Here is a 27,802-nt window from a genome sequence, read left to right on the forward strand (position 1 = left end):
CAGCATGGCTGAAGTTGGAGCAAAAATCCAACTGCTAAGCTAGAGGCAAAAGAACTCACACAGGGAGCTAATTTCCATAATGGTAAAAACCTGTAATGTTACAACACAATGGTACTTTTTTGTTTGTTTGTTTGTTTTACATTTTTGTTATTACAAAAAGTAGTTCCCTGACATATTTTGGGATATATCCCAGGCATATAAGTATGCATATATGCCCCATGGCATCTGGCAGATATTTGACTTCCACTGATCACGAAAATGGCCTCCCTCCTCCCATCACACATCATTCCTAAAACAGCCATTATATCAATGATTTGTAATGGACAACTTGAGGATATACCATGTTTCATGTTCTAGACAATATGAATTCCCTCTGTGCATATATACAAGCTACAGGAGAAACTGAAAGGTCAATAACCCCTTGCAAATGTCATTTGTTCTCCTATTTTCTTTCTTCTCCAAATGATGGATAAAAATAAACATACGAAGAGTTAAAGATTTCCCTTTTGGAAGTGCTGTATTCTGAAATTCAGTTTAAACTGGCACTGACCATCAGTTGATATGTAAGCTCATAGAAGAACAGTTAACGATTGCATCTTCAGTGAACCAACACCGCTTCCAGTTTTGGATTAATGTTTACACCTTTTTCTTTGAGAAATTGACAGGCCCGTCTTGGAGAACATCAGACCTTAGAATAACTTTGAAGTCAATAAAAAGAAATCTGGCTTGCAATGCTTGTATGTGCAGGGTCCCAACTCACCCGGAAGCTCATGACAGGGTGGGAGAAAGACATTTGCCATCTATGCACAAGGGTTGTCTATCTTATCTAACATGCTGATGAGTGGTTTTAAAGTGGGCTTAGGGCGAAATGAAATGGAAGAGGGGAGGGCTGCAGCTCATTGGTGGAACCCATGCAGATGGTTCCATGTTCAATATCTGGCATCACCAGGTAGGGCTAGGAAAAACTGAAACCCTGGAGAACTGCTGCCAACAAGCATAGACAATACTGAGCTAGGTGGATGAATGGGTCTGAGCCGCTGTAAGGCAGTTTCCTGGGTTCCTGAGATATGGACCTGTCCCTAATGACTCTAAGTACTTGTCATCTAGAAATTCAGCAGAGGAATATAAGAAGAGTCTAGCTGGATAAGCTCAAAGGCACAACTGATCCAGCTTCCTGTTCTCACAGTGTCCAACCAGATGCTTACGGGAAGCCCACGGGCATGATGTGAGTGTTGTGTGCTTCCCAACATCTGGCATTCAGGGAATTGCTGCTTCTGATATTATACTCAAAATAGCCATTATGTCGAGTAACAATTGATATTATGAATTTGTCTAATCTCAATTTAAATTAAAAACACCATAAGTTAAACTACTTCTTCACACAATGCGTAGTTAATTTTGTATGTCCTGAGCCTTCCAACATTTGGCTTCATTCCTTGAGTTGTATCAAGCTAAATTATATTCTGAGTCATTGAAATGAATGAACCTAAGTTTATCTTGCCCATTCATTTCAATGGGTCTGGTCTTAGTATGATTCACATTGGTTACAACCCTTATTAAATTAAAACACTTTAAAGTCTGGTTCCTAAATGTACAAAGCAGTTCACATAAAACACGAAATGCGTCCCACTAAAATTAACCACCCCAGGTCTGTTAAAATATAATTTAAGAGATCACTGAAATTATAAAGAAACTATTCCTTTGGCAAAACCAGTCAAGCAAAGTTTTCCTCACCTCAGTAGGAAAGTCGATCAATGGGATAGGCTAGGGGGAACAGTGGTAAGTGCCCTGTTCATAGGTATCACTGTCCTAATCTGGTGCACTGATAGCATAAAGATCCATGCTAGATTTCCCAAACACAAGTGTAGCATGGGATGATGTTGGAAGACAGGATCCATCAGGTTATATGAGTCCCAGATTAGATGTTCTTAACCAGTATGTTCATACTAAGTTACATGGTGACAGTGTTAATAATCCACAATGAGCATCCTCTGGGTCCTACTGGGCAAAAAGAACAGAGATACTGTTCTTCCATTCTTGACACATAAATGGTCCGAGAGAATAGTGTGTTCCACCATAACAAAGGCTGCTGAAGCTTCCAACTACATAAACAGGGAGTTACTCCCCTTATGTAAACAAAGATCACAATTTACAGTATATTTGGGGTTCAGTGGAGCTGTGTTGCAGTGCTAATAGTAAAGCAATTTTTATTTCAGAGTGATATTTTATCCAAAGTATTTTCCCTGGTTGTCTAGTTGCAGCAGCAGATAACATTCCAATTGTTAAAGAAAAGCACTACGTTGCCCGATTTGTCTACAGACTGTGTTCCTTAGCTATTTTGGTAAAGCAAAGGGATCATGCAAGTTTTATTTCGTCTACTCCTTTACCATCCCTTCCTGTTTGTTCAAATTCTCTAGTCTCCGAGATGCGCCCATAACCTTTATCCTCTCCTATATTTTCTCATCAGATACCTGTCACAACTAAACTGATGCATTCATTTACTTCTTATATCCTGAATTGAGAAATAATGTCTGAGACTGAGGTCTGCTAATCAAGAAACTGGTTTTTGCTTGGCTAAGAAGGGCTAACTAGGGGAAATTCTGAAAACAGCAGCCTAGCCTTATTCTGCATGCACTACTCCTCTGCTACCCATTTACTAAAGGAGCCAACTAGGTGTCAGATACCTACAGCAATGCCGAATGGATGGCAGATATACAGTTATTCCACCTGATTTACTTGAGCTTACATCTGGATTCTCATTTGGTGCAACGAACCATGCTCCATAAGATAAAATGTCAGAGAGTGCAACATCATGGGGACAGTACAAATAATTTTATCACATTGAGTTACATTTGGGATGGGGGGAAAGAATCACAAGTGTAAATTTGCTACATAAATGCTTAAACTCTTCATGAGGTTATTACATTCTTTCTTGTCTTACAGTGGATAAAGTATCTAGTCACATGGCAACAAACAGGAAGACAGTTTGGTACATGGGAATATATTTTCTTTGATTCTTCAAGGACCACAATTAACTACTTACTGATGGTGCTAGAAAGTGACATCTGTGGTCGTTTCCCAGCAGAACATGTTGCACTCTTCACCAATAAATGTTTTTTATCATTGCCAGACAACCACACACATGTTAAAATTGTTTTTGTCTTTAGAACAAAACATTTTAGAAGAGAGAGGATTTGAATGAGAATTCAGCTGATCCATCCTCGAAACTCTTCAGTCCATGTGCCATATCAAAAATCACTCCTCGTGAAAAGAGCATTCTCTGATGAAATTTCTTCACTTCATATTCCATGTTGGTACAATCAAGTTTCTGATCAAGGCCGTGCAGTTGATTTGGCTCCGGAAGTGAAATCAATGGTCAAGTACAGAAGTTCCCTTAGGATCAACAGAAACAGTCATCAGAAAAGCAACCCCACAAGCTGCTGACATACAGCAACATTTTGGAGACTTTGGTATTGTACTGTAGCTGGTGCCTGTGGTACACACATTAATTTGGAATTCCTGCATCATCTCTGGTTGAACTTGTTGTGAATGTTTAAGAGCTTATAAAGCTTAAACTAGTTTCTTGGAAAAGCCAAAACCAACTTCCAGAAACATGGCCAATATTCCTGCAACAGATCTACTGGATGGTCCCGTTCTGAGTAAGCTACTCCCATGACCAGAACTATGCTGTGTCAGGCTGGGTGAGACCCATCTGGAACTCTGGACAGGTGCCACCAGTCAGTGTAGACAATAGGTAGGTAAGACCAGTGTTCTGACACCGTATGGCAGCTTATGTTCCCAAAGGCTATTTGGGTTTTGCTTCCTCCACTATTTTTTAATTTTTATTTATTTTTACTTCTGCAAACATTGGGATTCTCTCAAGCCAGCTGATACCGCCCTCTTGTGTGTGCACAATGCAGTTTTAGCTATATAAAGAATGGTGCTTCTGTCTGAAAATGAGGGAATGGTGGACTTAGTGGCAACAATCCGACACAAAGGTTAAGGGGTCGAAGGATCTGTCAATTTTAGTTCTCACCATATCTCATTTTCAAATCTTAAATTACGTTCTCCACATGTTGCAGCAATTTGAGATTTTTAAAAAAGAAATCCTCACAAAAAGTCAATTTTCATGCAAATTTCTCCTAATTAAAATATTTTTATACACAGTTTTGACCAATGTACCATTTTTTGTAAGCAATTTCCCCCACTGTAATGCATTTTCACTAATATTTTCATGTTATGCATACTTTCCCCTAATATATGCATTGCTGTAAATATTGTTTGGGTGAAGAACTGCATCACAAAATTCAGAGTAGTGCAAATGTGTGTCTTGGTTCATATATTGCTTCAAAAAGTGCATATTTGGTAGATTCAACTTTATGTAAGTACTAAACTGAATATCTCTTCCATTCCTTGCCGATCTGGTTCATATAAAGTCCAATCTTATGCACACATGCCTAGAAGTAAACTTCAATGAGTTGAATGAGACTCATTCGCAAGGCAGACCATGCAGGAATACAACCTTAATTGGTTTTACATTGATTTTAATGTGCTGGAGAGCATTCAAGTCTGTGCTGGATTTTGACAATTATGTGAAAGTATTTTTAACTGGTTTAAGTGGAAATTGCCTTCAAATAAATATATGTAGCATCACTGTCTACCTTGGTGTTGCAATAATTCCCGAGCTGTATAGACAGAAAAAGCATGAAATCTCAAAACATTACCATGCAGCTGACCTGGAATTCAAGGATTTGCTTCTGCTTGTTCTCTTAGAGCTTTGAGTGAAAGTTCATATCCAAGAAACATGGCAGCACTCATTGGGAATCCTCGCACTGCATTCACTGTAAGGCCCCTAAAAAAGACCTGTTCAGAACAAAGAAGGAAGGTTTATAGCAAAAGAGCTTATCAATTTGTATTTTGGACAGAACATAATTGGAATAGGACCTAACAAATGGGAATTAGACATCAGGAGACTCCGGTTTTCTCATTAATGTTCTAAAAGGATTGTGATAATTGATAAATGACCAGGGCCGGATTTAGGTTTGATGAGGCCCTAAGCTCCTGAAGGTAATGGGGCCCTTTATATTTACAGCTGTCCTTTGTCAACGACAAATTGTCACGGTTTTTTGTGTTGAATATATGCTAAAAAGGTAAAGGGACCCCTGACCATTAGGTCCAGTCGTGACCGACTCTGGGGTTGCGGCGCTCATCTCGCTTTATTGGCCGAGGGAGCCGGCGTACAGCTTCCAGGTCATGTGGCCAGCATGACTAAGCTGCTACTGGTGAACCAGAGCAGCGCACGGAAATGCTGTTTACCTTCCCACTATTTATCTACTTGCACTTGGACATGCAAGGGTCTCAGATTTTCAGAAGGCCTATCCAAAAGACTGTGGAAAGGGAACTGTCTTCACCTGGCACTGGAAAATATATAAATTAGGTGCTAGACAAACTTCAGAAGGAGAAGTTTCCACAACTGGGATGCCATATAGACAACAAGGAGTTGTCTGGGGTGATGTTTTTTCCACTGATGATATCTGTTTATACAGCTGTGGGTGGCTGCAGGCAATATAAATTCGCAGTGGGAATATTCATGGCAGCATCCTAAGGCTGATGAGCTGAGATAAACAGGATGATGATGATTGAGGTAAGTGCTGAGATAGCAGGATTTAATCATCTATAAGCAAGTGCTGATTTATTGGTACTGACATTCCACATGCCTGCTTCCCACATCACAAAATGAGGATAATTCATATCGACCAGAACAACTAGCTAGCCTTGTTTAGTGGTTTCTTATCAGTTATAAACAGTTCCATGATCAGCAATGGTTAATGAGCAAAACTTCAAGCTGTAATTCTTTAGTCTGCATGATTTTCAAGTGACATGAGGCAACATTTTTCACTTGGCAAAGGAATGTCTGTAAAAATTATGGTCCATGGGAATGGGGGATGTGCAGTCTGCCACCACAGCATGGCAAGTAATATTATTAATTACCTACCCCCCACCCTAGGGACGCAGGTGGCGCTGTGGGTTAAACCACAGAGCCTAGGACTTGCCAATCAGAAGGTCGGCGGTTCGAATCCCTGAGACGGGGTGAGCTCCCGTTGCTCGGTCACTGCTCCTGCCAACCTAGCAGTTCCAAAGCACGTCAAAGTGCAAGTAGATAAATAGGTACCGCTCTGGCGGGAAGGTAAACGGCGTTTCCGTGTGCTGCTCTGGTTCGCCAGAAGCGGCTTAGTCATGCTGGCCACATGACCCGGAAGCTGTCTGCGGACAAACGCCAGCTCCCTCGGCCAGTAAAGGGAGATGAGTGCCACAACCCCAGAGTCGGTCATGAGTGGACCTAATGGTCAGGGGTCCCTTTACCTTTACCTTACCCCCCACCCTAAGGTCCTAGAGTGAGTTACAACAAATAAAACACCATTTTAAAAACAGTTTACAATCATAGAAATAAGGTGGGCCCTGAAAATAAAAAAGTGGGTAGGCCCCATTTACTGGAGGCAGAAGATGGTTATCATGGATATTCAAGGCCATTTGGACTTGAATTCCATTTCTTCATTATGCATAACTCTGCTAGTTAAGTTGTAAATAAGGGCTGCCATGGGGACAATACACCCACATGCAACTTGTTATCAAAACCTATTTCCTGATATTTAGTATTTTGATAGTGCTTACTTTTAGACCTTCACTGTGGTAACTTTGGGAGATACAGTCAATGACTCCTCTGTATTTGTTCAAATAAACCCCGTCAGCTTGAAGGCGACTCTTGACAACATCCATAGGAGTGGCTGTTCCCCAAGATATTGCTCCTACGAGAAAAGGGGAAAGTATTAGATATGAATGCAAAAGGCCTTCTGAGCACCTTCATCAAAGAGAATGGTAGTCGTCTTTAGGAGTCAAGCTATAAAATATATGCTAGAATATGAAATGTAACTTAAGATAATGTGAATTTTGCTACCTGGTTAAAATAAAGTTAGATTGGTAGCTAATGGTACTTGGCTTACTTGTCTAAATACAACATGCTCATTGTTTGTTGAATGGTAGACGGGTGTACTGTACTTAATAACAAATATATCCACTTCTGAAGTGGCCCTAGCTTGCCATTTAAAATTACCTCATCTGCTTCAGACAAGCTTGTCAATGTTTCTTGCTACAGCAGGGAAGTGAGATTTCAGGAAGTAGATTTTGACCTATTTTATTCAATGACTTATTTCCCCCCCTTCTCCTAAGTGTTTCTCTGTTCAGTACTAAAAAGAGGTGACATTTAAAAACTGCAGAGTTTTGAATGTAGTATTTGTTGTGAAATGTTAATGCACTCCAGTTTCATAAATATGGATTGCTTGCTATAGTTAAATCTGAGGCTTTTCACATTGGGCTAAATGTGTTTTTACAGGACAGTGACTTGAGATGGTGCCAGTGTTGTGAAATACTAGAGCAGACATAGGAAAACTCCAGATGTTTGGGACTACAATTCCGACCATCCCTAGCTAACAGAACCGGTGGTCAGGGATGATGGGAATTGTAGTCTCATACATCTGGAGGGCTGGAGTTTGACTGCCTGTACTAGAGGTCCTCTTCTTGTTAACTGGCAGCTACTTTGTTTTCAAGTGAGATGGTGTTAATGTGCTGGAATTGTCACTTAACTTACTTTCTTCAGCTGGGCTTCTGCTCTTTAGTAACAGAGAGCCAACAGTGGAGTAAACTATATTTTCTAAGTAAAATGATGCTCCATCCTTCTATAGAAATTACCAGGGTGGCTTACAATGAAAGAGCCATTCTCATAAAAATGCATAGGGAGGAATTCAATGCCAGCTTGCCAGATGGAAAAATCCTTGCTCTCTGCTGTTCTGGGATTTTCCCTCAAAGCTCAAGCTTCCTCCCAAATCCACTCTGGCTGATCAGGAGAACCCCCCACCCACCACATATCTCATGGTGGAGAGGAGAGGAGGATTGTTCCTTCTGGCAAGCAGAAATGCTTGCACTGGCAGAATGTTGAGAAGAGCGAAACGTTGAATTCCTCCCACTATATTCCATGTAAACCACTTTTTTATTGGGTTTTATAAACAAGAATAATAATATACAAATAAGCATACCAAGTTTTCTCATGTCATTTGTATATCACAAAAACAGCACGATAAATGTGGGAAAATATCTAGAACATATGTTTTATTATTAGTGATCAATGTATAAATTCTTGGTTTATGAATTGGTTTAAACAATTAGGAAAAAGAAGAAAAAATTAAGGGGGGAAGTGGGGGAGTGGTGAGTGGGGTCGGGTGGTTATGCTTCTATTATTCTACTTAGTGTGTGTGTGAGGGGTTGTGTCAGTGTTACTTGTATGGGTTCTCTTACTATCCACTTGTATTTCCTTGGTGGTAAGAGAGGTTGGGTGTGGCTAAGGGTGTGGCTGGTTGTCTTTGGTTGACTGTAGTGAGAATTGTTTTTGTGTGTGAGTGGGGTGTGAGTGTGTATTTTTTAATCAGGTTAGCCAGATTGATTCGTATGCTGTCAGGGGATTCTTGTTGTTGTCTTGTTGGGCTGTGTATGTGATAAAGGGGAAACAAACCGGGGTGAAGGCGTCTTCTTCTACTTGTCCCCATGTCAGTTTCGGGGTATTGGTTAGCTTTTCTAATAAGGCTGTTTCCCATATTATTTGATACTAATGGTCCATGTTTACTCCTGACTGGTCTCTCCAGTGTCTGGCCATGATGTTTCTGGCTGCTGAGAATAGGTGGGTTATGAGCTCTTTATGATGTGAGTGGGCATTATTATCTTGGAAGATGTTTAGTAGGGCCAGTTCTGGGGTGACTTCTAATGCTTGCTTAGTTATTTCTTGTATGATTGATGTCCAGATTTTGGGACATTCCCACCACATGTGGAGGTATGTTCCTGTGGAGGTGCACCCTCTCCAGCATTTTGGTGAGGTTCCTGGGCGTATTAGCATCAGTTTCCATGGTGTTAGGTACCATCTGTAAGTGAGTTTCAGGGTGAGTCCTTTCCTTATTGCTGATATGGATTTAAAAGGAGGTTTAGACCACATTCTAGTCCATTGGGTGAGGTTAATCTCATAGTCTATGTTGTCCTCCCATTGTTTTTAAATTACGTCAAGGGGGTCTGTGGGGTTTTGGAGCAGTGGTTTGTATATTGTGGATACCATTCCTTTGCCGTGACCCTTTGTTGTTAGAAGGAGGTTTTCGAAGCAACCATGTAAACCACTTTGAGCTGTGGCTGATTAAGAGGTAGAAATCCAATTAAATAATTAAAACTAAATTATTGGACTTAGGCAGGCACCAAGCAGATGAGTGAGACTGAGCTAGCTCATCCTTAAGGTGAGATGAGCTTGGCTCGGCTGGTGGACTCAAGGTGTCAGTCAGATGTCAGCTTCTTCTGACTGTGTGCCCTGTTTTCATCACCTTTTCTCTTCCGTTCCACTGTGACTCTACTGCTCAAAAGGCATGTGCCACCAAGTGGAAGGAGGCAGCCAGCCAGACACCTCATTGCCTTGTGCAACATCAGCCACAGCACACAGCTGCTAAATTATGCACACTGATCAGTGCATTGCACAGTAATAACATATTTTTCTGGGCCTCTCCCTGAACAGTGTGCATTTCATATAATAAATAAGCACATTAAAACTTTTCAGAATACTGATGGCAATCCTAGGAACAATTTATGTGATAAACGCAGTATGCCTTCAATTTAAAACACTTCTAGGGCTACCACTAACACTGCCATCACTACAGAAAAAAAGCATGTTAGGAATGAATAAATGAGCTCAAATTTAATCAAGCCTCTAGACAGCATCATTTCTGGTGAAGGAGAACAGAAATGGACATACCTGCAATGCCACCAGCCATCCACACAGAAAAGGGACTCGGAGAAAGGCATCCATCTGGAGTGATCCATCCACAAAGTAACGTGTAAGGGATGAAGTATAAGCAATATCCTGGAATATCCCTCAGAATCATGGCAGAAGAACCACGGTACAATCCCCCTAAGCCCTCCTGCCGAAGGATCATGCCAACACAGTGAACTGGACCTCTGTAAGCAGTCTCTACTGAAAAGCCAGCCGCTCTGTGCTTCAGGTTTAGGTTGGCTGCTGGAGCAAGGAAAAACATATTCTTCAGAACATCACTTTCCATGTGTTCCTTCTTTCGTTTTGACAATCTCTGTCTGACTAAAAGCTGCTATGGAAGTTTTAAAGCAGAGGTTGGCTGGCCATGTGTCATGGATTATTTAGCTGCGATTCCTGCATTGCTGGGGGTTGGACTAGATTATCCTCAGGGTCCCTTCCAACTCTATGATTCTTCCCAGGTGGTTCTGGGAAGGTGGGGGGGCACCTTACCTGCAAACCCAGTGCTGGCTCTGGTGCTTGGGATTGCAATTTAAGGTCCAAACTACCTTTCATATTTAACAAAAGTGTTAGATCCAGCTGCTCTTAACTTTGAATAAAAAGTATCTGCACTGCAGAACCTTAATCTGGAACCTGCTCCCATTCTGGTCCTATTCCAACTTTTGTTTCCAATTACCCTTTCCTGGTCTGCCTTTTGCCCCTGAAACTGCTTTCTAAAATACAACGGGTCAGATTAAGTGCTAATCACACTAAGTTAAACATGTGACTAATGCAATGTGGTTTGCCTGTAGGACAAATAGTTTTGGGAACATCCCTCTGTAATATTACACTGGGAGAAAACTGACAGCAATGGCAAAAAAGGAGGAAGGAAAATTGCCTGCAGCTTTGATGGTAATCTTTTCATTTCAACAACAGCTCACTTTTCAAAATGAGCTGTACAATACATTCAGATTTTCTTTGTCATACTCATGTTCTGGCCTCAACAGCTTATAAAAAACCTACTGTTTTCTATTTGTTTTCTGCTTTAATAAATAAAACAATACTGTGGCAGATACTGTTTTTTGCTTGTGTAGTTCTCTGTAGCTCAAAGCTCGGAAATTAAAGAGCGGGAGAAATTCTCCACTCATATCAGATGAATGAGCCTCACAATACTGCTTCTATTCACTGTATGTTTTCCATCACATAATTTGAGGTCCGGACTCTGAATAATCTTTGCACCTTCATGTAGCTAAATATTTATCCATCTGCAATTAGAAGCATTTTAAACTTTTTTGGTCCATAAATGCTAAATGAGAGTTGTGTTAGGTATACTTCATTCTACACATATGAGAACACATGGTAGAGTAAAAAAATATTATATACAAGAATGAGCCATATATGTTGGTCATATCTAGCTATAACACCACCGACATATCATTATAAGGTGGGATAAAGTATAAGCTAGAAACAAACACAGAAGATTAAAAATAAATAAATAATTGATTTTCTTTTACCTGCAATAAATGTTTGTGTCTGCATCTGCAGCCTTATCTTTACCAGATCAACTGGACCACCAATTCCAACTGAAACAGCCCCTGCTGCCATGCTTGCTAAAGCCAAGTCCGCAAGTGATGGAGGATGGTGAGAATTCCCATAGCGCTGTTGGCTAATGAGCCTTTGGGTATTGCTAAATACACCAAATACCACTGAGTTGTAGATAGCAATGCTAACTAGTGGGAAAGACATTCCCTTGAAGAACCCAGCCACCTGCAGATGAAAGAAAGTTGGATGTGAATAAGAATGTGTATGATGGTTCCTGCCAGAAAGCTTTAAAATCACAGTTTTACCCGGACAAGACAAGACTGATGGCTTTAAAAAACAACAATACTTCCCTTCCTCTTGACACTGAGCAACACAATAGCAAGTGCAGCAATTGTACACAGTAACTCAATATGTTTAAGAACAGCATAACTAAAATGATGACATCATACAGCAGCAGATCCTCCAAGTGTCCCTATTTTCCAGGGACATCCCTGATTTACAGAGGCTGTCCTGGTTTCTGATTTGATCCCGAAATGTCCCACTTTTCCTTAGGATGTCCCTATTTTCATTGGAGAAGTGTTGGAGGGTATGTTAGGATATCTCTATTTTTGTTGGAGAAATGTTGGAGGGTTTGGAGTTCTCCGACCCCTGAGCAGTGTAAGGCAATCCTGTACAGGGAAGCTTTTTTTAATGTTTAATGTTTTATTGCATTTTTGTATATGTTGGAAGCTGCTCAGAGTGGCTGGGGGAACCCAGTAAGATGTGTGGGGTATAAATAGTTAAATTATCATTATGGAATGGGACGTCCCTCTTTTCATTGGAGAAGTGTTGGAGGGTATGCAGCGGAGGAGCTATAACACTGTTAAGACCCAGGATGAAAAGCATATCTCCAACAAAAATCTTTTTTACCTGATATCTCAAACTTGACAGTGTGGGGGACAATCACACTTTCTCAGGGAAGGAACTGTCTGATCTGGGTGCTGCCACCAAGAAAGCCCTGTCTCAAGTCACCACAAAATGGGCCATGTCGGTTATCAGAATCATGAGCCAGTTGCCTTACATGAAATTAGACCATTGATCCATTTAGCGTTGTATATTCCAAGGACAGTTTCAGCCCCTGACATGTCCTGCTTGGGCCAAACGCTGCTCGGCACCTATTTTTGGCACTCTGATCACCAACACTGCTGCCTGCTACTAACACCCACCAGCAGCTAAGGCTGCCACGGTGAGCAGGTGGGTGGGGGAGACACTAGCAGAATAGGATCAGAGGCTGCTATGCTGAGGGCCTCTTCAAATCTAGAGTTGTCATGGTGTATTCTGACAAAATTATATACTTACAGCTTCATTCCTGTAGACAGTGAGAACACATTTAAATGTGTTTCCATAGCCTTGTCCAGCTTGTAAGCGAGTCTGCAGAAGAACACATTTATGAAATTAAACAGAAAGAAATGTGTTTCCAATTAATCGAGAGCACATGCTTTACAAACAATGTCCACTTTTATTTGACTATAATTCTTGCTTTGTTCCAAAGAAAAATCAGGGCAACAAATCATGCTCTCTGTCCAGTCTATGCATTACCAGAAGCAGTTCTAACCACAATGTGATATCTAAAGCCCCTATTTTCAACATATTTTGAATGTAGGAATTACCGTATTTACTACTACTACTTCTATAGAGCCCTTCATCTGAGGAACACAGGACAGTTTACAATATAAAAGATTTATATACTGCTACATTGTAGGATAAAATTATTTATTTTTGGCAAAAAAAGAGTACAAAAATTGGGGAGGATCCTATATTATTTATAAGAGTGAATCTTGTATAGATCCATCAGTCTGGGAAATAGCATTTAAATTCTTTATAGAATACCAGGCTAACTACTGTCTTATCAAAAAGTAAAAGAGGAGAGAGAGGGAGACAGCACATGCGGGATTTAGCACAATCTTTTACTTTTTCACTTCTTTATTTTATTATTTGCTTGGTTAATTATACCATATCATTTAACAGATTTGTTACTCAAGGATTCATCAAAAACTAGAGTGCTGGGCTGCACTTAAGTGTCTCTGTCTGGCTTTAAGCAAAAGCTGAGTCCCATACTTACCCATGCACAGACACAAACCATAAGAGCAATCTGGTTTAGCTACATTAAAATCCAGGTCATGCTTGCTTAAGCTACCTTCCAAATTCCTTTTATTCACTGACCATCACATTAATTTCTTGTTCACTGAAATCAGCCCTCTGGCTGGCAGATCTCTCATGGGGTTTAAAGTTTTGTCAAAGTACTCCCTCTGAGCATGGCCTACATGGCTTACTTGTTAGTTTGAAGAGACCTGATGTACTGGAACATAATCCACATTCAGTGCACCAAGCTATTCCTCACGGCTCCCCATTCTCACCCACCTATTCTTCAGGATGCGCCTTTGCTATGTTCATCAGTAAATACTGAATTACTCTATGACTCCACTTCTCCATTCACCATTTAAGACCTTTCCCTTCCCCCCACTGATTTGGAAATGCAACAAAGCTGCCTCGTTGCTATTCCCCTGCTGCATCCAGATCCAAGGGCAAAGAAGGTGCCAGCTTGACAGTTGTCTTTTAAGCCTTGAAAGATGCGTTGCTTGTTTCTTGGCTGTCCTCAAGCAAATGTAGGAAACGTAGCAAAAATGTTCCCACAAGACCTATTGTCGGCTCGCGGCACGCACTACCAGCAGCGACAGTATGAAACAATCCATTTGCCAGAACTGGAAGGCACATATTCCTTCGACGCTTGCTTCATGGACGGCACAACAAATTGTAAACACACAAATGCGATTAGTCCTCTGGCACAGCAGCAACAGGAAGGAGGGGGGAGAGCATTCAGCCAAGCACTGTACTTTGACGCCTCTCGCTTTCAAACCCTCCAAGCATGCACAGCCACAACCCTGTTCATGGGAAGACAGCACTTGCTACACGCTGGAACAGTCTCCTGCAATATCCTGGCCCTGGCAACAGGCAGCATCTTCTGCATCGTAAAATGGACAAGGCTGTAAACCAAGGTTGGAACAGACACCCAGTCTCAGGGCTGAGTCCCACATGGATCACGGCTTCTTTGCAACCTACAACGACATCTGTGTGCATCCAAGTGCTCTGTGGGTTGCAGCATGGCAAATCCATGGTATAATGTTCACAGTGGCATGCTAAATCAGGAGCTGAACTCTGGTGGTGCTTTCTGCAGTCACAGTGGCTTCTCTTTAGATATCGTCAGTGATTTTTTCTGGGGGTACGCAAGGGTACGCATGCCCCTAAACATTTTGTGAATCTTTGTCCATTTACTGTATTTATTTTCCCCGATTTGAACTATAAAATGGTGATTTTCTTGAGTCAAAATTTCTATGACTTCTCTGAAGTAAAGACATAAGAGCAGGGTCAGTGAAAAGGTGGCAACCCTAAACACAACTATGGGGGTGTTTCATGCATTTGTGAAATGCTGCCCCAGGCTTTCCACATGACCTGGAAAGCCATCTGTGGACAAATGCCAGCTCCCTCAGCCTGAAGCAAGCTGAACGCCACACCCCATAGTCGCCTTTGACTGGAATTAACCGTCCAGGGGTCCTTTTACATACACGTACACACACACACACACACACACACACACACACACACACTGTTGCACACCACCTCAATCTCTGAACGGTGTGCAAGATTCTCACTACGTATCTCACTACAAAGAGTACCTGTGTTTTCTGTAACATAATCTCTTTCTGTTTTGTATACAGTGGTACCTCACTGTTCTGGAGGTCCATTCTTAACCTGAAACTGTTCTTAACCTGAGGTACCACTTTAGCTAATGGGGCCTCCCATTGCCGCTGCACTGCCAGAGCACAATTTCTGTTCTCATCCTGAAGCAAAGTTCTTAACCTGAGGTTAGTGGAGTCTGTAACCTGAAGCGTCTGTAACCCGAGGTAGACTAAACTGATTTCAGAACGACCGCAACACTATTTACCTTTACTGTGTCCAGAGGATGTCCCACAATTACAGCAGCAGCTCCTGGAGATTAAAATAAAACAACTGAATAAAAAACAAGTCATTTTTTTAAAATGGATCTTGTTGTTTACCTCAAAGCATGGCCGGGGGGGCGGCTGCCATCTGAACAAACGACAAACCTCTCTGTTTTGTAAATTCCTAGTCAGCTCCCACCAGCAGAATTATGCAAGCTGAGAAAACAATGTGAACCATAGATGGTCGCTGCATAAGCACCCCAGAGGAATTGCTTGTCAGTACAAATCCGTACTTTCTCTGGACCAGGCTGGGCGAAAGGGTTCCTCTGCCCAGCTCTGCCAACTGCAGAGTGATGCCCCATCTCTAGCACAGAGCCACCCTTCTGCCCACCTAACAGGTGGGTGAAAGTGCTGCTGGTGGGTTCCCCATTGACAGAAGGCAACAGAAAGCTCTGGAATAGATCTCAGGCCAGCCCCACTGCTGCCACATGATAGCATAGGGTCCAGTCTGGGTCCATTCACTGTGTCATCTCCAGGTTGGTGCAGCAATCAGCCTTCCCTTTCACCCTTGACACCATGCTCAGTGGAGCTGTGGATGCAGCAATGGCCCCACCACTCTATTAAGCCTTGCCAGGATTAGAGTTGCATCCTGAGCTGGCAATTTCCAATCTGTGTGTCAGAACATAATCAGGGCTTTTTTTCCAGGGAGAACTCACAGGAACTCAGTTCTGGCACCTCTCAGAAGAATGAGGGAGGGGTTCATGGTGAGTTCTGGCACTTCTTTTTCTAGAAAAATAGATCTGAGCACAATAGTTTGGATGCCAGGAAAAATACATGAATGAACTAACTACAGACCATCAGCTGACATGAAATATTGCCTATTTTCAATTCACCTATCCAGGTGGTACTTTCTCTGTGAGGAATTATGTAGCCCATAACCCCCCACCACTTGTGTTAAAAGTGATCTACAGAATATATTTGGAAAGATTCTCTGCAGCTTTCTTTTACAAGTCAGGATGTGTTGAAAGCTTTACCCTTAACATTGATTTTTGCATCCAGTTGATTGTTCACCCAATCTGAGATCAAGATGACTCAAAATTGCCAGGAGACACTGAGAATACAGACAAATAATTAAACATACTATGGATAAGACGTGCATAACATGCATACAGAAATTAAGTTTTCAGATTTCTCTCATGGAGAAAATAAATGACAGTTTTGTGTAGATTTTTTTGTTTTTTTACTTACTTGGGAGCATTTCTGAGAGTTTTTCAATAAGACAGTAGTTGTGCAAGAGGAGGAGGCTGCCAAATCTGAGCTAACACTCTCAACTCTTACCCACCTGTTTCTCACTCGGCAGGAAAATATCTAATGCATCATCGTCATCTGTGAAGTAAGGTGCCAGGAGAGGATTTTGTTCCTGGGGAGGTTTTTAAGTACAATATTGACAAGGATCCCAATTGTTACCATGCTATTTGGTTCGGTTAACATTGAAACCAATGTAATTGGTAAACCAATGTAAATAAATGGGGCAGGAATTTGCCTACCAATTTGAAACCAATTAGTTTGATCAGCTTTATTGGCAACTATTATTGGAAACCATCTGGAAACCGTTTCCTGTTTTAGGGTGGTATTCAACTAAGTTTTACTCAGAGCAAACCCACTGAAATGAATGAACATCACTGATTTAACCCATTAATTTCAATATTCCGAGTAAAATTTAGTTCCACCCTTTTCAGGTGTCCCCCCCCCCAATATGTGCTGCATTCTCTTAATTGGAAGGGATTCCCATCAAATTACTTTCAGTCAGAGAAAGCTACCTATACTTTCCTGCACCAAAGGTGTGTTTCTTTTAGCACATACCAAGGTGGAGTCAAATATACTGTTAACTTTTCCGAGCAAGTGCTATGACAAAACTTATTTAAGTATACAGATGAGGAAATGAACATTCTTGTCTTTGGTCATTAGCCAGGTAAGTCACAGATGATGTACTGGCAACCAATCTATAGGACAAGTTTGAACCCATCAGTATTTGCGGTTGTTATTCTCAAGCTAAGATATCTGGCAACTACAGCTTAGCTGTTAGATGAAAAGCCAAGCAATTAGCACCTTGGCATTTGGCTTGCCTTCCACCAAGGATCTAAATATTGCCAATGTTTCGAAACTGTTAGGCTTGTATCCAATATAGCGCTGCATAACCATCCTGTCAGCACAAGGATTTCCACTTGCACAATAGTGCTTTTCCTTTTCTCCTCCCCCTACATACCCCCGAAATCTGTTCTGGCATTTCCCCCCAATGCTCCAGAGCAGATTTTGGGGGGAGTGCACAGGGCATGCACAGGAGGTGTGGGAAGAAAGAGGGGGAAAGTCCCATTGCGCAAGAATAAATCCTTGCACCAATGGGACAATGCAGGGGGCTGGACTGGATGACTCCAACTCTACAATTCTATGATTCTATGACAGCTACCCAGAGGCATAGGAAGGTCAGGTGGTACCCGGTGGGGAAAATATTTTGTCACGCCCCCCACATTGATTTTTTTTTTTTTTTGCCTGCAAAAATGGTTTTACGTTATTTCACATTTTCTTACAAAGGAATGTGGATTCTGAGCCTCTGATAACAAGAATGCAACTATGGACAGATACTTAAAGCTACAGGATGGATTGTGTTTTGGCTTGTGTTATTGTATTTATATTTATTGTTTATTTATTTAATAAAATTTATTTTAAAAAACCTGCAGAGTGGTTTACCAAAACAAAAAAACACCACAGCAATAAAATCCCAAGGAAAAATAACAATCCTACTTTAAAACATACAAAAGCTAAAATATTAAGATTAAAATTACTTCAACTTCCTAAGCATCTAGGTATGCTTGCCTAAAGAAGAAGGCTTTTAGCAGGTGCCCGAAAAGTGTCTAGCAAAGGTGTGTGCTTTGTTGAAATTTCAGCCTTCATGACATAGGAAAAAGGCCGAGTAAACAGCTATTTTCATGGAGGAGGGTCAAGATATTAACTGATAGGCATGAAATTTCATATGTCGCTATATAATCCCTAGTGTAGTAAGATAAGACCTTTGGAGCAGGCATTTAAAAAAAAAAGAGGTTTTTTTATGAACCGCCCTAGTAGGGCAGTAATTGTTCCTTGATAATTTGTCACCTGGGGCGACCCGTCCCCCCCTTTCCCATGCCCCTGCACCTACCTAGCACTACATGGGATACAAGCCTTAGGTTCCAAATAGTTGCTCTCTCTATGCAAGAATTGTGTTCTGTTTATCTATTAGAAACATAGGGAAGTTGCCTTATAATGAATCTAACCCATGGCCCATCTAGCTCAATATTATAAGATCACTAGCAGCACTTTTTAGATCTGATCAGGCCGGGCTACCTACCCCTCATTTTCCTCTACAGCACTTGCAGAAATCACCTTCTTGACCATTGGACTATCAGTCTTGCCTGCTTATAAAACTATACTTTTATCAATTGACCAAATTTGAACAGTTATTGTTCCTTGTGATATTGTTTAAGCAAAGTCTGAGAACATGAGTAGTTCTGTACATGAAGTAACAATCTTCTTCCCCAGTTATTTTTTTAAAAAATTAATGTAAAATTGTAGGTGGAATAGAAGAGAGAATTTTTGGATCCAGAATTGATCTTCCATTCTTGGAGAGCCTTTGATCCAGCAGAGACTCTCACTGATGGAGGTGATTTATTTTATTTTTTGGCCAAATTTCCCACCTTTCTGCTTCGAGCTTCTATACCACCTTCCATGAAGGATTGAAGGATCCCCCAATTATCCAGAGTAGATTTTCAGGGACTGAAAGTGTTTATAAAGTACCCAGTGAATATGCACTAATGAGTGGAGATATAAATATATATACTGTAGTGCCATTCAATGGAAATTGCCTCTCCATGCATCTATAAGAGGGAGCATTGCAAGAGTGGAACTCCATTCACAGAATTTCGTGATCCAACCCATTTGTCATTTAAAAATAAAAAACTTGTTTTTATTATTGCTTGTTAGCCGCCCTGAGCCCGGCCTTGGCTGGGGAGGGCGGGGTATTAATAATAATAATAATAATAATAATAATAATAATTTATGTCTCTTTATTTTCATACCAGTTTATCTAATTTTCAGAATCTCTGTAAATGATCTTGTATGATTTTATGATGTTTTAAACAGATAAATTGGACAGAGAATGTTTACATTACTTTGCTTAGATTTTCTTCCGCATAGAGGACAGAAGCTGAATTACATCAGCCATCAACTCAGTGGTCCTAAGAGCTTCCTCATACGCTATCTTTTTAGCATGGTAAACATGTTGTGCATTTACTAGAAAGATAGCATGCAAGGCAGACCATCCCTCTTTAACATGTGTACACACAGTGCAACTGGTGTTTATTTTTAGTAATGTGAGTAAACAACATTTGCCGCTAGTAAATCTTCATTAGAACTGATCCTGCGTCTACTGTAAAGGTGACAGGTCATTTACATCTTCCTTACCATTAATTACCTTGTCATTTTACAGCTTTACAGTATAAACAACCACTACAGTGTCTGGGACTGCCACCAGACAGAATTAGCTGGAAAGGCTGGTGGCCATGAAATGTGCTCCCTTGGGAGGTAATAGCAAGACGGCAGGCTGTGCTATTTGCCAAATGAACATTTGCCCATTGAAAAACAGAAGAGGATGTTGCATGAGCATGGCACTATATATATATACATATATATACATGGCACTATATATATATACACACGGTCATACCTCGGATAAATGTGCTTCAAGTTAAGTATTTTCGTGTTGCGCTCCGCAGCGACCCGGAAGTAACGGAGCACGGAGCAGCAAAAAGCAACCCACACATGCGCAGAGGCGCAGTTGCATCTTACTTTCTGTTCAGGATACGAATGGGGCTCTGGAACGGATCCCGTTAGCATCCCAAGGTACCATTGTATATATGTAGTGTTTATATATATATAAACAATATTAGGCTATAATTTGAAGACTTCCCCCTTCCTTAACTCTTTCATCAAGTGAAATATAAGAATTTTACACGTGTTACAAAAGCTATGCATCTTAGGGTAAGAAGCAATGAGAAAAATAGGCTTATTTCTCTTACTCCAAGGATTTTGCAAAGTAACTAACAGTCTCTCTTATAAGAGTTAATTAGCAAAACAAGAGTCCTGGGATAGCTGGCTTTTCTATTTGCCACGTACGTATGTATGTATGTATGTATGTATGTATTTACATGCTTTAGCTGAGATTCCTGCATTGCAGGGGTTTGGACTAGATGACCAACTCTACAATTCTATGATTCTATGATTTATATATACCACATTTTTTCCCAAGGAGCTCAAGATGGTGCACATGATTCTCCTGCTTAAGAAATTCAACAGGGTTACCAGGAACACCCCCAGTCCATCTTCCACCCAACCTACTTCTATGCTCACTTCTGGTAAACTAAAGGACATTGTTGCAGCCTCTTCAGGAGATCTCATACATTTTCCTGGGACACCTGCATGCCTGAACTCTTATTCTGGAAATAATAATAAGAGGCTGTCACCTCAAGTTTTCCTGAAAGGGGTAGGATTACAATTTGGTACTATACATCTTTGCACCTCTTAAAAGCAGGAAGGCACGAGCAGTCAATATCAAGAGAGCACAAGCATTCACATCATTATGAGGGACAAGCCCTGGAACTGGGTATGAGAGAGTGGGGAAGCCCATGGAGAAGCTGTTGGACCTGAGATCTGAGGCCGTCTCCAAGGCCCGAGAAGGAGGGCCAAACACTGAATGTGGCAACCCAATCTAAGGAGTAGGGAAATTCCTCAAAAGAAGAAAACAAGGAAGACTGTACTCCTGTTCTTCTCTATAACTCATCTCTTCAGTGACTTCGAATCTTATGACTTGGTGGAGAGCGCCAAAGGAAGCACAAGCCACTCGTGCTTCCTGTTCTCTGCTTCATTGTAATCTGTGAAGCAGAATCCTCTCATCACCCACCACCAATATGACCCTTGGGCTCCCTTCCAGCTCGACAATTCTAAGATTCAGTGATATTGCTAATGAACATATGAGGGCCTGATGAAGAGAGGAAGCTCTCACATTGCACAGGGGGGAAATATGTGCATATTCTGCCTCAGACAGTACAAAGAATCATGGGATAAGACAGACCAACCCCCTTTTTGGCTCAAAGGAGGATCAGGCTCAATGAAACTCTGCAAAGCTATCACAGACATTTCATATGCTCTCCTTTCTGGAGAAAGCCACAAATCCCTGATACATTCCAGGAGGGTCTTACTTTGTGTCATACTTGGAAAATACAGTAAACACATGAACAAAGGTTCGGGAATACATTAGTCGTATCTAATTCTGCTTCTTGCTACGGGGAGGCTCTGTAATCCATCAGAGGCTCCTGTCAATGGAACAAGGAGGGGAATATTGATCACAATTTGCCCTCCCCTCTTCACCCACATGCCACCTCTCACATAGTTCAAAGAGTCCCCCAATCCACCAGGCGGATTTGGAGGCGTAGGTGGTAGATAATGCAGGGAGAAGAGGGAATATGCAAAAATTGCTTTCCTCCCTCCATTCTGCTTACATAAGCCTTCACTGAATCAACTGTCCATTACTGGAGGGACAAAAGCCCATCCTACCCAATATGACCTTTCTACTAAAACACACACACCAGTATTTCCGATTCCTTCTAGGAACATAAGTTGCTGGTTTGTCTAGCTCAGTGTTGTCTACTGGCAACAGCTCCCTTGGGTCTCAGGCAGGGGACATTCCCAGCCCAAACTGGAGATGGCAGGGATTGAACCTAGAAGCTTCTGCATGCAAAGCAGATGCTCTGCTAACACTGAGCTATGACTGAGTTTCATCTCAAGGACTGCAATGCATTAGGAGCTCATTAAATTGAAGCAACTTTTCGCATGACTATTCCTCCAGTGAGAAAAGCACAGAAAGTAATTTTTCCTGTCCAGAATGTTTCCGTTGGACAGTTTTACAAAAAAATATATATCTGGCAAATTGTCTATCTGAGCTCTCAGTAGCCGTGCATGTATGGCAAATTTCACCATTTGCCACAAGGTGATCTCCTGGGGTGCATGTGGCTCCTGTAGTCCACGTTTTTAGAAAACAGATGAGGTTTTCCCAAATGCTTGCTCGGAGAGCTGGTAAATTCTGAGCAAAAAGGGAGCTGATGAGAGATTTTACCCATCAATGTACAGTGCAGCGCTTTTCACCACAAGATCCACTTTTGAATGCTTCGTGTATATGTGTATTTACTCATGGACTATTAGTAGCCCATTGTGGCAAGCATTGCCTTTCGATTCCCAATAGGAATCCGGAAAAACAACTGGCGTGAAGCCAGCAGAGCCCTTCCATTTGCAAAAGGGGTTCTTCCATCCTGGAAGGGCTCCATCTCTTTGCAGATCTGGCTTCAGTCCAGCAGAAGCTCTCTCGGTTAGAGGAGGGAAAGGTGATTTTCACTTAGTTTCCCCTAATCATGCCCTAGGGACGCGGGTGGCACTGTGGTCTAAACCACTGAACCTCTTGGGTTTGCCGATCGGAAGGTCAGGGGTTCAAATTACCCACGTTACCTCTCATGGTGTTTTTTGGGGAAAGGGGTCTTCTGAGCCTCTGATGCAGTAGGCTGCTGGCAGATAAATTTGGGAAATTCGCTTCCCTCTTTCTATCAACTGAAACATTCAACAAACAAAAATCCGCTGGATCTATGAATCAAGCCCATTGGTATTTATGTCTCCCCCACATCTCCAGAGCAAATTTTGATGGAGGATAGGGAGCTACATGGGAAGAGGAATTCCGAGGAAATGATCTCTTTTTTTGTAGGGCCTTACAGTACCTCTGGTTCCAATTGAACAAGAAGAGTGAGGGGAGGCAATCAGCCTTTTTGTCCACACACAGAAAACAGGCAGCAAAGTGGCCTGGAAATGCTGGCAATTATCCATATTTTCTTATCAGGATTTCTAGAAAGAACTGGAGTTCATGAAGGGCAAGGGAGTGGATGAATGGTGCATTTTGACTGGCCAACATAATGTCCCAGCTGTCCAAACATTGGGCTCTGTCTTCATAGCTAATTGACTTAGGATATGCTAATAATGGTATTTCACCCAGAAGTATACTTTTTTTTTTTTTTTTTAAATCGGAACTATACATTACCTGTGGGTGTGAGTATGCTACCTTTGACACACACAAACACACATGCACACACACACAGGTCTTTATATCCATAACAAGTAGATAAAACTTCACGAGGCACAAGGAATACTGCTGAATTCAGAACTTTTCTTCCAAAATTGGACATATTAACATACATGGAACACTTACACAGAATGTCATGTGTACCATCAGCCAAGCTCAGAGTTAACTAGTATTCAGCTCAATATGTGCCCCTCTGCTGATCCTTTTTCACAGCACCCCACAAGGGTCACTTACCTCCTACCCATCCAGCTACAAAATCATCCAACTGAAGGCTGCCCATAATATTATTATTATTGTTTTTTTAAAAGCAGTCCTGTTCAGTTTTATCTTGGACAGTTTGCAGTTCACATTCAGCTCCTTCAGCACCAAGCAAGCAACAGAAGAGAATCTGAATCTGCCTCCTTCAGCCTGTTTTTTTCCACATCCCACAGTGTCCCAGAGTGACTGCAGGAGTTTGTTTCTTTGACAACTTTCAGCAGCCTCAGAACTGAAACAACTCTGATTCCAACCTCTCACACTGCGTCTCTCCCAAAGTGCCTTCAAAGCCCACAGTGACATCACACTCACCCAGTTTAAAGGGACAGTGCCACAAGAGTCAAAGGCTACAGAAACAGTCTGGATATGTTACCAATTAAATGCAAATAACTAAGTTGCTTTGTTCACATATATGTTTTTTGCTTTTGAAAAAGGGAAGTTCATTCTCTCTCTCTCTCTCTCTCTCTCTCTGTATGTGTATGTGCTGATTTGCAACCTAAAAGTACAATTGTATGGGTGGGCATCAGGGCCAGATTTAGGTTTGATGAGGCCCTAAGCTACTGAAGGTAATGGGGCATCCTTTGTCAACAACAATTATCACTGTTTTTGTGTTGAATATATGCTATATGGCAATTTGTGGACCTAATAGCTATCTAAAGCCATTTGCACATAACAAATGTGCAAATAACAATTTGCGGGGCCCATTACTTACATCATAGGAGCCTACACAACACAAAACACTGTTGCTGTATGTAGGTTTTATTTTATTTGTTTTTTATCTTATATTTTGGAAATGTACATCCAGAATTTTTTTCTTTAAATCCCCCCCAAGGGAGTGGGGCCCTAAGCTATAGCTTGTTTAGCTTATACGTAAATCCAACACTGGTGGACATATAGCTGGAATTACATAACCTGACAGAGTATAAGAAACCCAAAGTGGCCAGCGATATTTGCAGGGATGAAATGAAAGTCATCTCACCTCCTCATCCATAGGGTGAACATCACTAAGCAGTTACAGAAACATGAGAGCACTCTGCTTCTAAAAGATCTTGGCAATCTTTAACTTAAGTATCCTCCTGAAAACAGAAGAACTCAAGAAGATCATCATGAATTCTCTGGATGGATAGGAAGGAAAATTTAGCCAAAAGAGAATTTAGGCTAAATAGCATTAGCTTTAACACAGATTAGTTGCTGCTGCTTCATTTTGAGCTATAGAGCAATAAGGGGCCTGGGGAGGGTCTGGCACCCACCACTTCAGCTGCAGCTCTGCCAACTCCTGCTGGCCAAGGCAGAAAGTGCGAGTGGGGGACAGTTCCCACCCACCCCACATTTTTTGCTGCACTAGCTCTAGGCTGGCCCAGCTGAGGAGTCTGAGGATCAGGGCTGTGGGGGGATTACAAGGATTTGGATTCAGCAGATGCAAAGGTAGCAGTGCCGTGAAACACCCTGGGTTGCTGCTAGTGGTACATTCCCACTTGGCAGGTGAAGCTTGCTTAGTGAGTCCCCTACTCCCCAGCAGCAGTGCTCTTCTCTACTGGCAGAGGCTGGTGAAGAGGCAAGTAGGCTAGGATGGGGCATACTTGCTCCTCTGTTAATACCCACCCATCCCCAGCCATCAACACTAGGAGGATTGTTGTTGATAATCAGAAATCTACCTATGCTCTTAATTGTTTTTCCAGCAAAATGTAACGATGGACAGGAAGGTGTTTCCGATAGATACTTGGATGTGGAAGTTTGTGCCATAATCAATTCACCTTTATGTTATCTCTTTTCCCCTTTTGCTGCCACAAAAAGACCTACATATTTCTAGGCGTGCTCAGCTAATTATTTAATATTGTTATTTCCTCTGGTCTGTTTTAGATAGCAATCCCTTTGGGATAGGAACTTGTCATACTTGCTGCATCCTCTGTTTGTTCACCCGAATGCCTGGACAGATCTTGCACCCATACATCTTGTATGTGCTTTGGGTCAGTACACACGTTCTGCAACCTTTGTTTGCATCAGTGATCACTGAATCGCATGTAAACTCCTTTCTTGGGTTCAAGTGAGCATATGAAAGCCAGTGGTTGGGCCAGCAGGTGCAATACAATTGTCCACCCTCACATGTTTATTCCACATGGGGCTTTTGTTACTGCTGAATTTGTTCCTGTGTACATTTCACTATATGCACACGCTGCTTAGATCTGCTGGCTTACTTTTCACATTATTGGGACAGTGGTGCAAATGTCATGCAAAGAAGGAGACTGGACCAGCAACAAGCAAATTAATGGGTTGAATTCTTTGGAAACAGATTGCTAAACTGAGGCATATTTTAGGAGTAACATCACCTGCTGCCAGGTTACTGAGAACTAGAAAAACAGGTTTCCTAATCTCAGAATTATGAAATACAAAGTAACTGTCCAGAGTGGACAATGCATCACAGAGGTTGCAAAATAGTTAAGCCAGCATACACACAGAGTTATGTGTACTGTGCTGTTCTTTCACTGTATACACTGTGTATGTGTTTTGTCCCAAAAAGCAAATCGAAAGAAATTGGATATTGTATTCTGCACATTCATCGGGGTGGGGGGCGGCGTTGCCCCTCTTTGTAAGAAAATGTCTATGTACCCAGTTCAATCATGGCTAGGCATACATTTGAATCTGAGCCTCCCACTCCCAAACTCAGCACTGCATCCCCTACCCCAGCCTGTGCATTTAAGAAAATTTCCATGATGGAAATGACATTTTGCTACTCAGAATCCACAGAGCCCAGTGCTAATAATTTGAATGAGGGTTTCACTAGCACAGTTGTAACCAAACTCTCAGGATTTTTACTCTTGACCTATAGTTATACATTACCAGATAAAACCAGTGGCACATTAACTAAGATCACGTAATTTCATAATGTGATGACCTCAGTTCTTTACTTTTTACCCCAAAGGTAAAAGATTTCCAACTGTGAATTGTGCAGACCCAGGATGAACTCTTATTTCCTCACGTCTGTGACGATTGTTAAGAAAACAACTGCTTATCATTTAAGTGCCTTCATATTTAAGCTAAGCTTTTAAGAGAAATAATCTCTAGAGGTGTAAAGAAGCAGGCCAGTCAACAGAGCCACAATCATGAAAGCAAATGATCTCACTGGGATTTTCTAAAACAATACAGTTTGGACATGAACAAGTTGCTAAAACAAAGTCAGCTATGGAAAATGTGTGAGAGACCACTCTGTGACATCTTCTGAATGTCATTATCATGATCGTAAAAAAGTACAGTACCAGTGAAGGGAGATATATTTATATACTGTATGTGCAAAAAGAGGAAGAAAAGAGAATTAAAAAATGAAGAAAAGAGATTACCTTTTCCATTAATAATTATACTATCATATACATGGCCATATAGACTAAGAATAAGTGTGCATTTGATAATAATCATAGATCACCCCTAACAAAGTACAGTGGTACCTCGGTTTATGAACTTAATCCATTCCTGAAGTCCGTTCTTAAACTGAAACCGTTCTAAAACCGAGGCGTGCTTTCCCTAATCAGGCCTCCCGCCACTGGTGCCCTCCCACCATTCGGATTCTGTTCTTAGAACAAGGTAAAGTTCGCAAACCGGGACACAACTTCCAGTTTTGCGGAGTTCATAAACCGAATCGTTTGTAAACAGGGCTGTTCTTAAACCGAGGTACCACTGTATGTGTGAGTTGCATTTGATTGCGCCTTAGTCACCCAATGCATTGTGAACATACATCATTCTTCTACAAAGCATTCGAAAACTGCCTTCCCCCTCTTGCCCTATCCGACTGGTCACTTTTATCATATTCACTACACCCCATACTTTGGTTAACCAGTCTTCTGAATTTCTGTTTGAGAATATGTTCCAGACTTCTGCTGTGACAGTCTGAGTTCTCACCCAATCCAAACTCCTGTTGTGCCCACTCTTCAAGTCATGCCAGAACGGATTTGGTGACTATTCTTAGCTCTTCTGCAACATGAAGTTGAATTACAT

The 27,802-nt window shown here is 41.5% G+C and overlaps 1 protein-coding gene across 7 annotated transcripts; it reads right to left on the reverse strand.

Annotated features, from left to right (window-relative positions):
• Positions 1 to 2,818: 2,818 nt before the first annotated feature.
• Positions 2,819 to 27,802, reverse strand: SLC25A48 (solute carrier family 25 member 48). 7 transcript variants are annotated; one of them, XM_083428952.1, is made up of 9 exons: positions 23,795 to 23,840; positions 20,791 to 20,876; positions 15,354 to 15,397; positions 12,710 to 12,781; positions 11,344 to 11,596; positions 9,836 to 10,096; positions 6,673 to 6,806; positions 4,737 to 4,863; positions 2,896 to 3,393 (listed from the first exon to the last, which is right to left on the reverse strand). In XM_083428952.1, the coding sequence occupies exons 5-8, from the start codon at positions 11,573 to 11,575 to the stop codon at positions 4,744 to 4,746; spliced, it is 747 nt and encodes a 248-aa protein (XP_083285078.1). In that variant the 5' UTR covers positions 11,576 to 11,596; positions 12,710 to 12,781; positions 15,354 to 15,397; positions 20,791 to 20,876; positions 23,795 to 23,840; the 3' UTR covers positions 2,896 to 3,393; positions 4,737 to 4,743. The 7 variants fall into 7 exon arrangements, with proteins under 7 accessions (XP_083285075.1, XP_083285074.1, XP_083285078.1 ...); XM_083428949.1 differs by lacking the exon at positions 20,791 to 20,876 and having other exon boundaries at positions 2,819 to 3,393; positions 9,836 to 10,093; positions 23,795 to 24,090; XM_083428948.1 differs by lacking the exon at positions 20,791 to 20,876 and having other exon boundaries at positions 2,819 to 3,393; positions 4,725 to 4,863; positions 23,795 to 24,090.

The sequence above is a fragment of the Podarcis tiliguerta genome (genome assembly GCF_965153285.1).
Source record: "Podarcis tiliguerta genome assembly, chromosome: 2".
Lineage (NCBI taxonomy): Eukaryota > Metazoa > Chordata > Lepidosauria > Squamata > Lacertidae > Podarcis > Podarcis tiliguerta.

Coding starts and splice junctions, on each gene's coding strand:
- SLC25A48 (XM_083428948.1), bottom strand. CDS start 23,840: ATGGGCAGCCTTCAGTTGGATGATTTTGTAGCTGGATGGGTAGGAG. Junction 11,597..12,709: donor CTGTCTACAGGAATGAAGCT/GTAAGTATATAA, acceptor TTTCATCTGCAG/GTGGCTGGGTTCTTCAAGGG. Junction 4,864..6,672: donor ACCACAGTGAAGGTCTAAAA/GTAAGCACTATC, acceptor TGTTCTGAACAG/GTCTTTTTTAGGGGCCTTAC.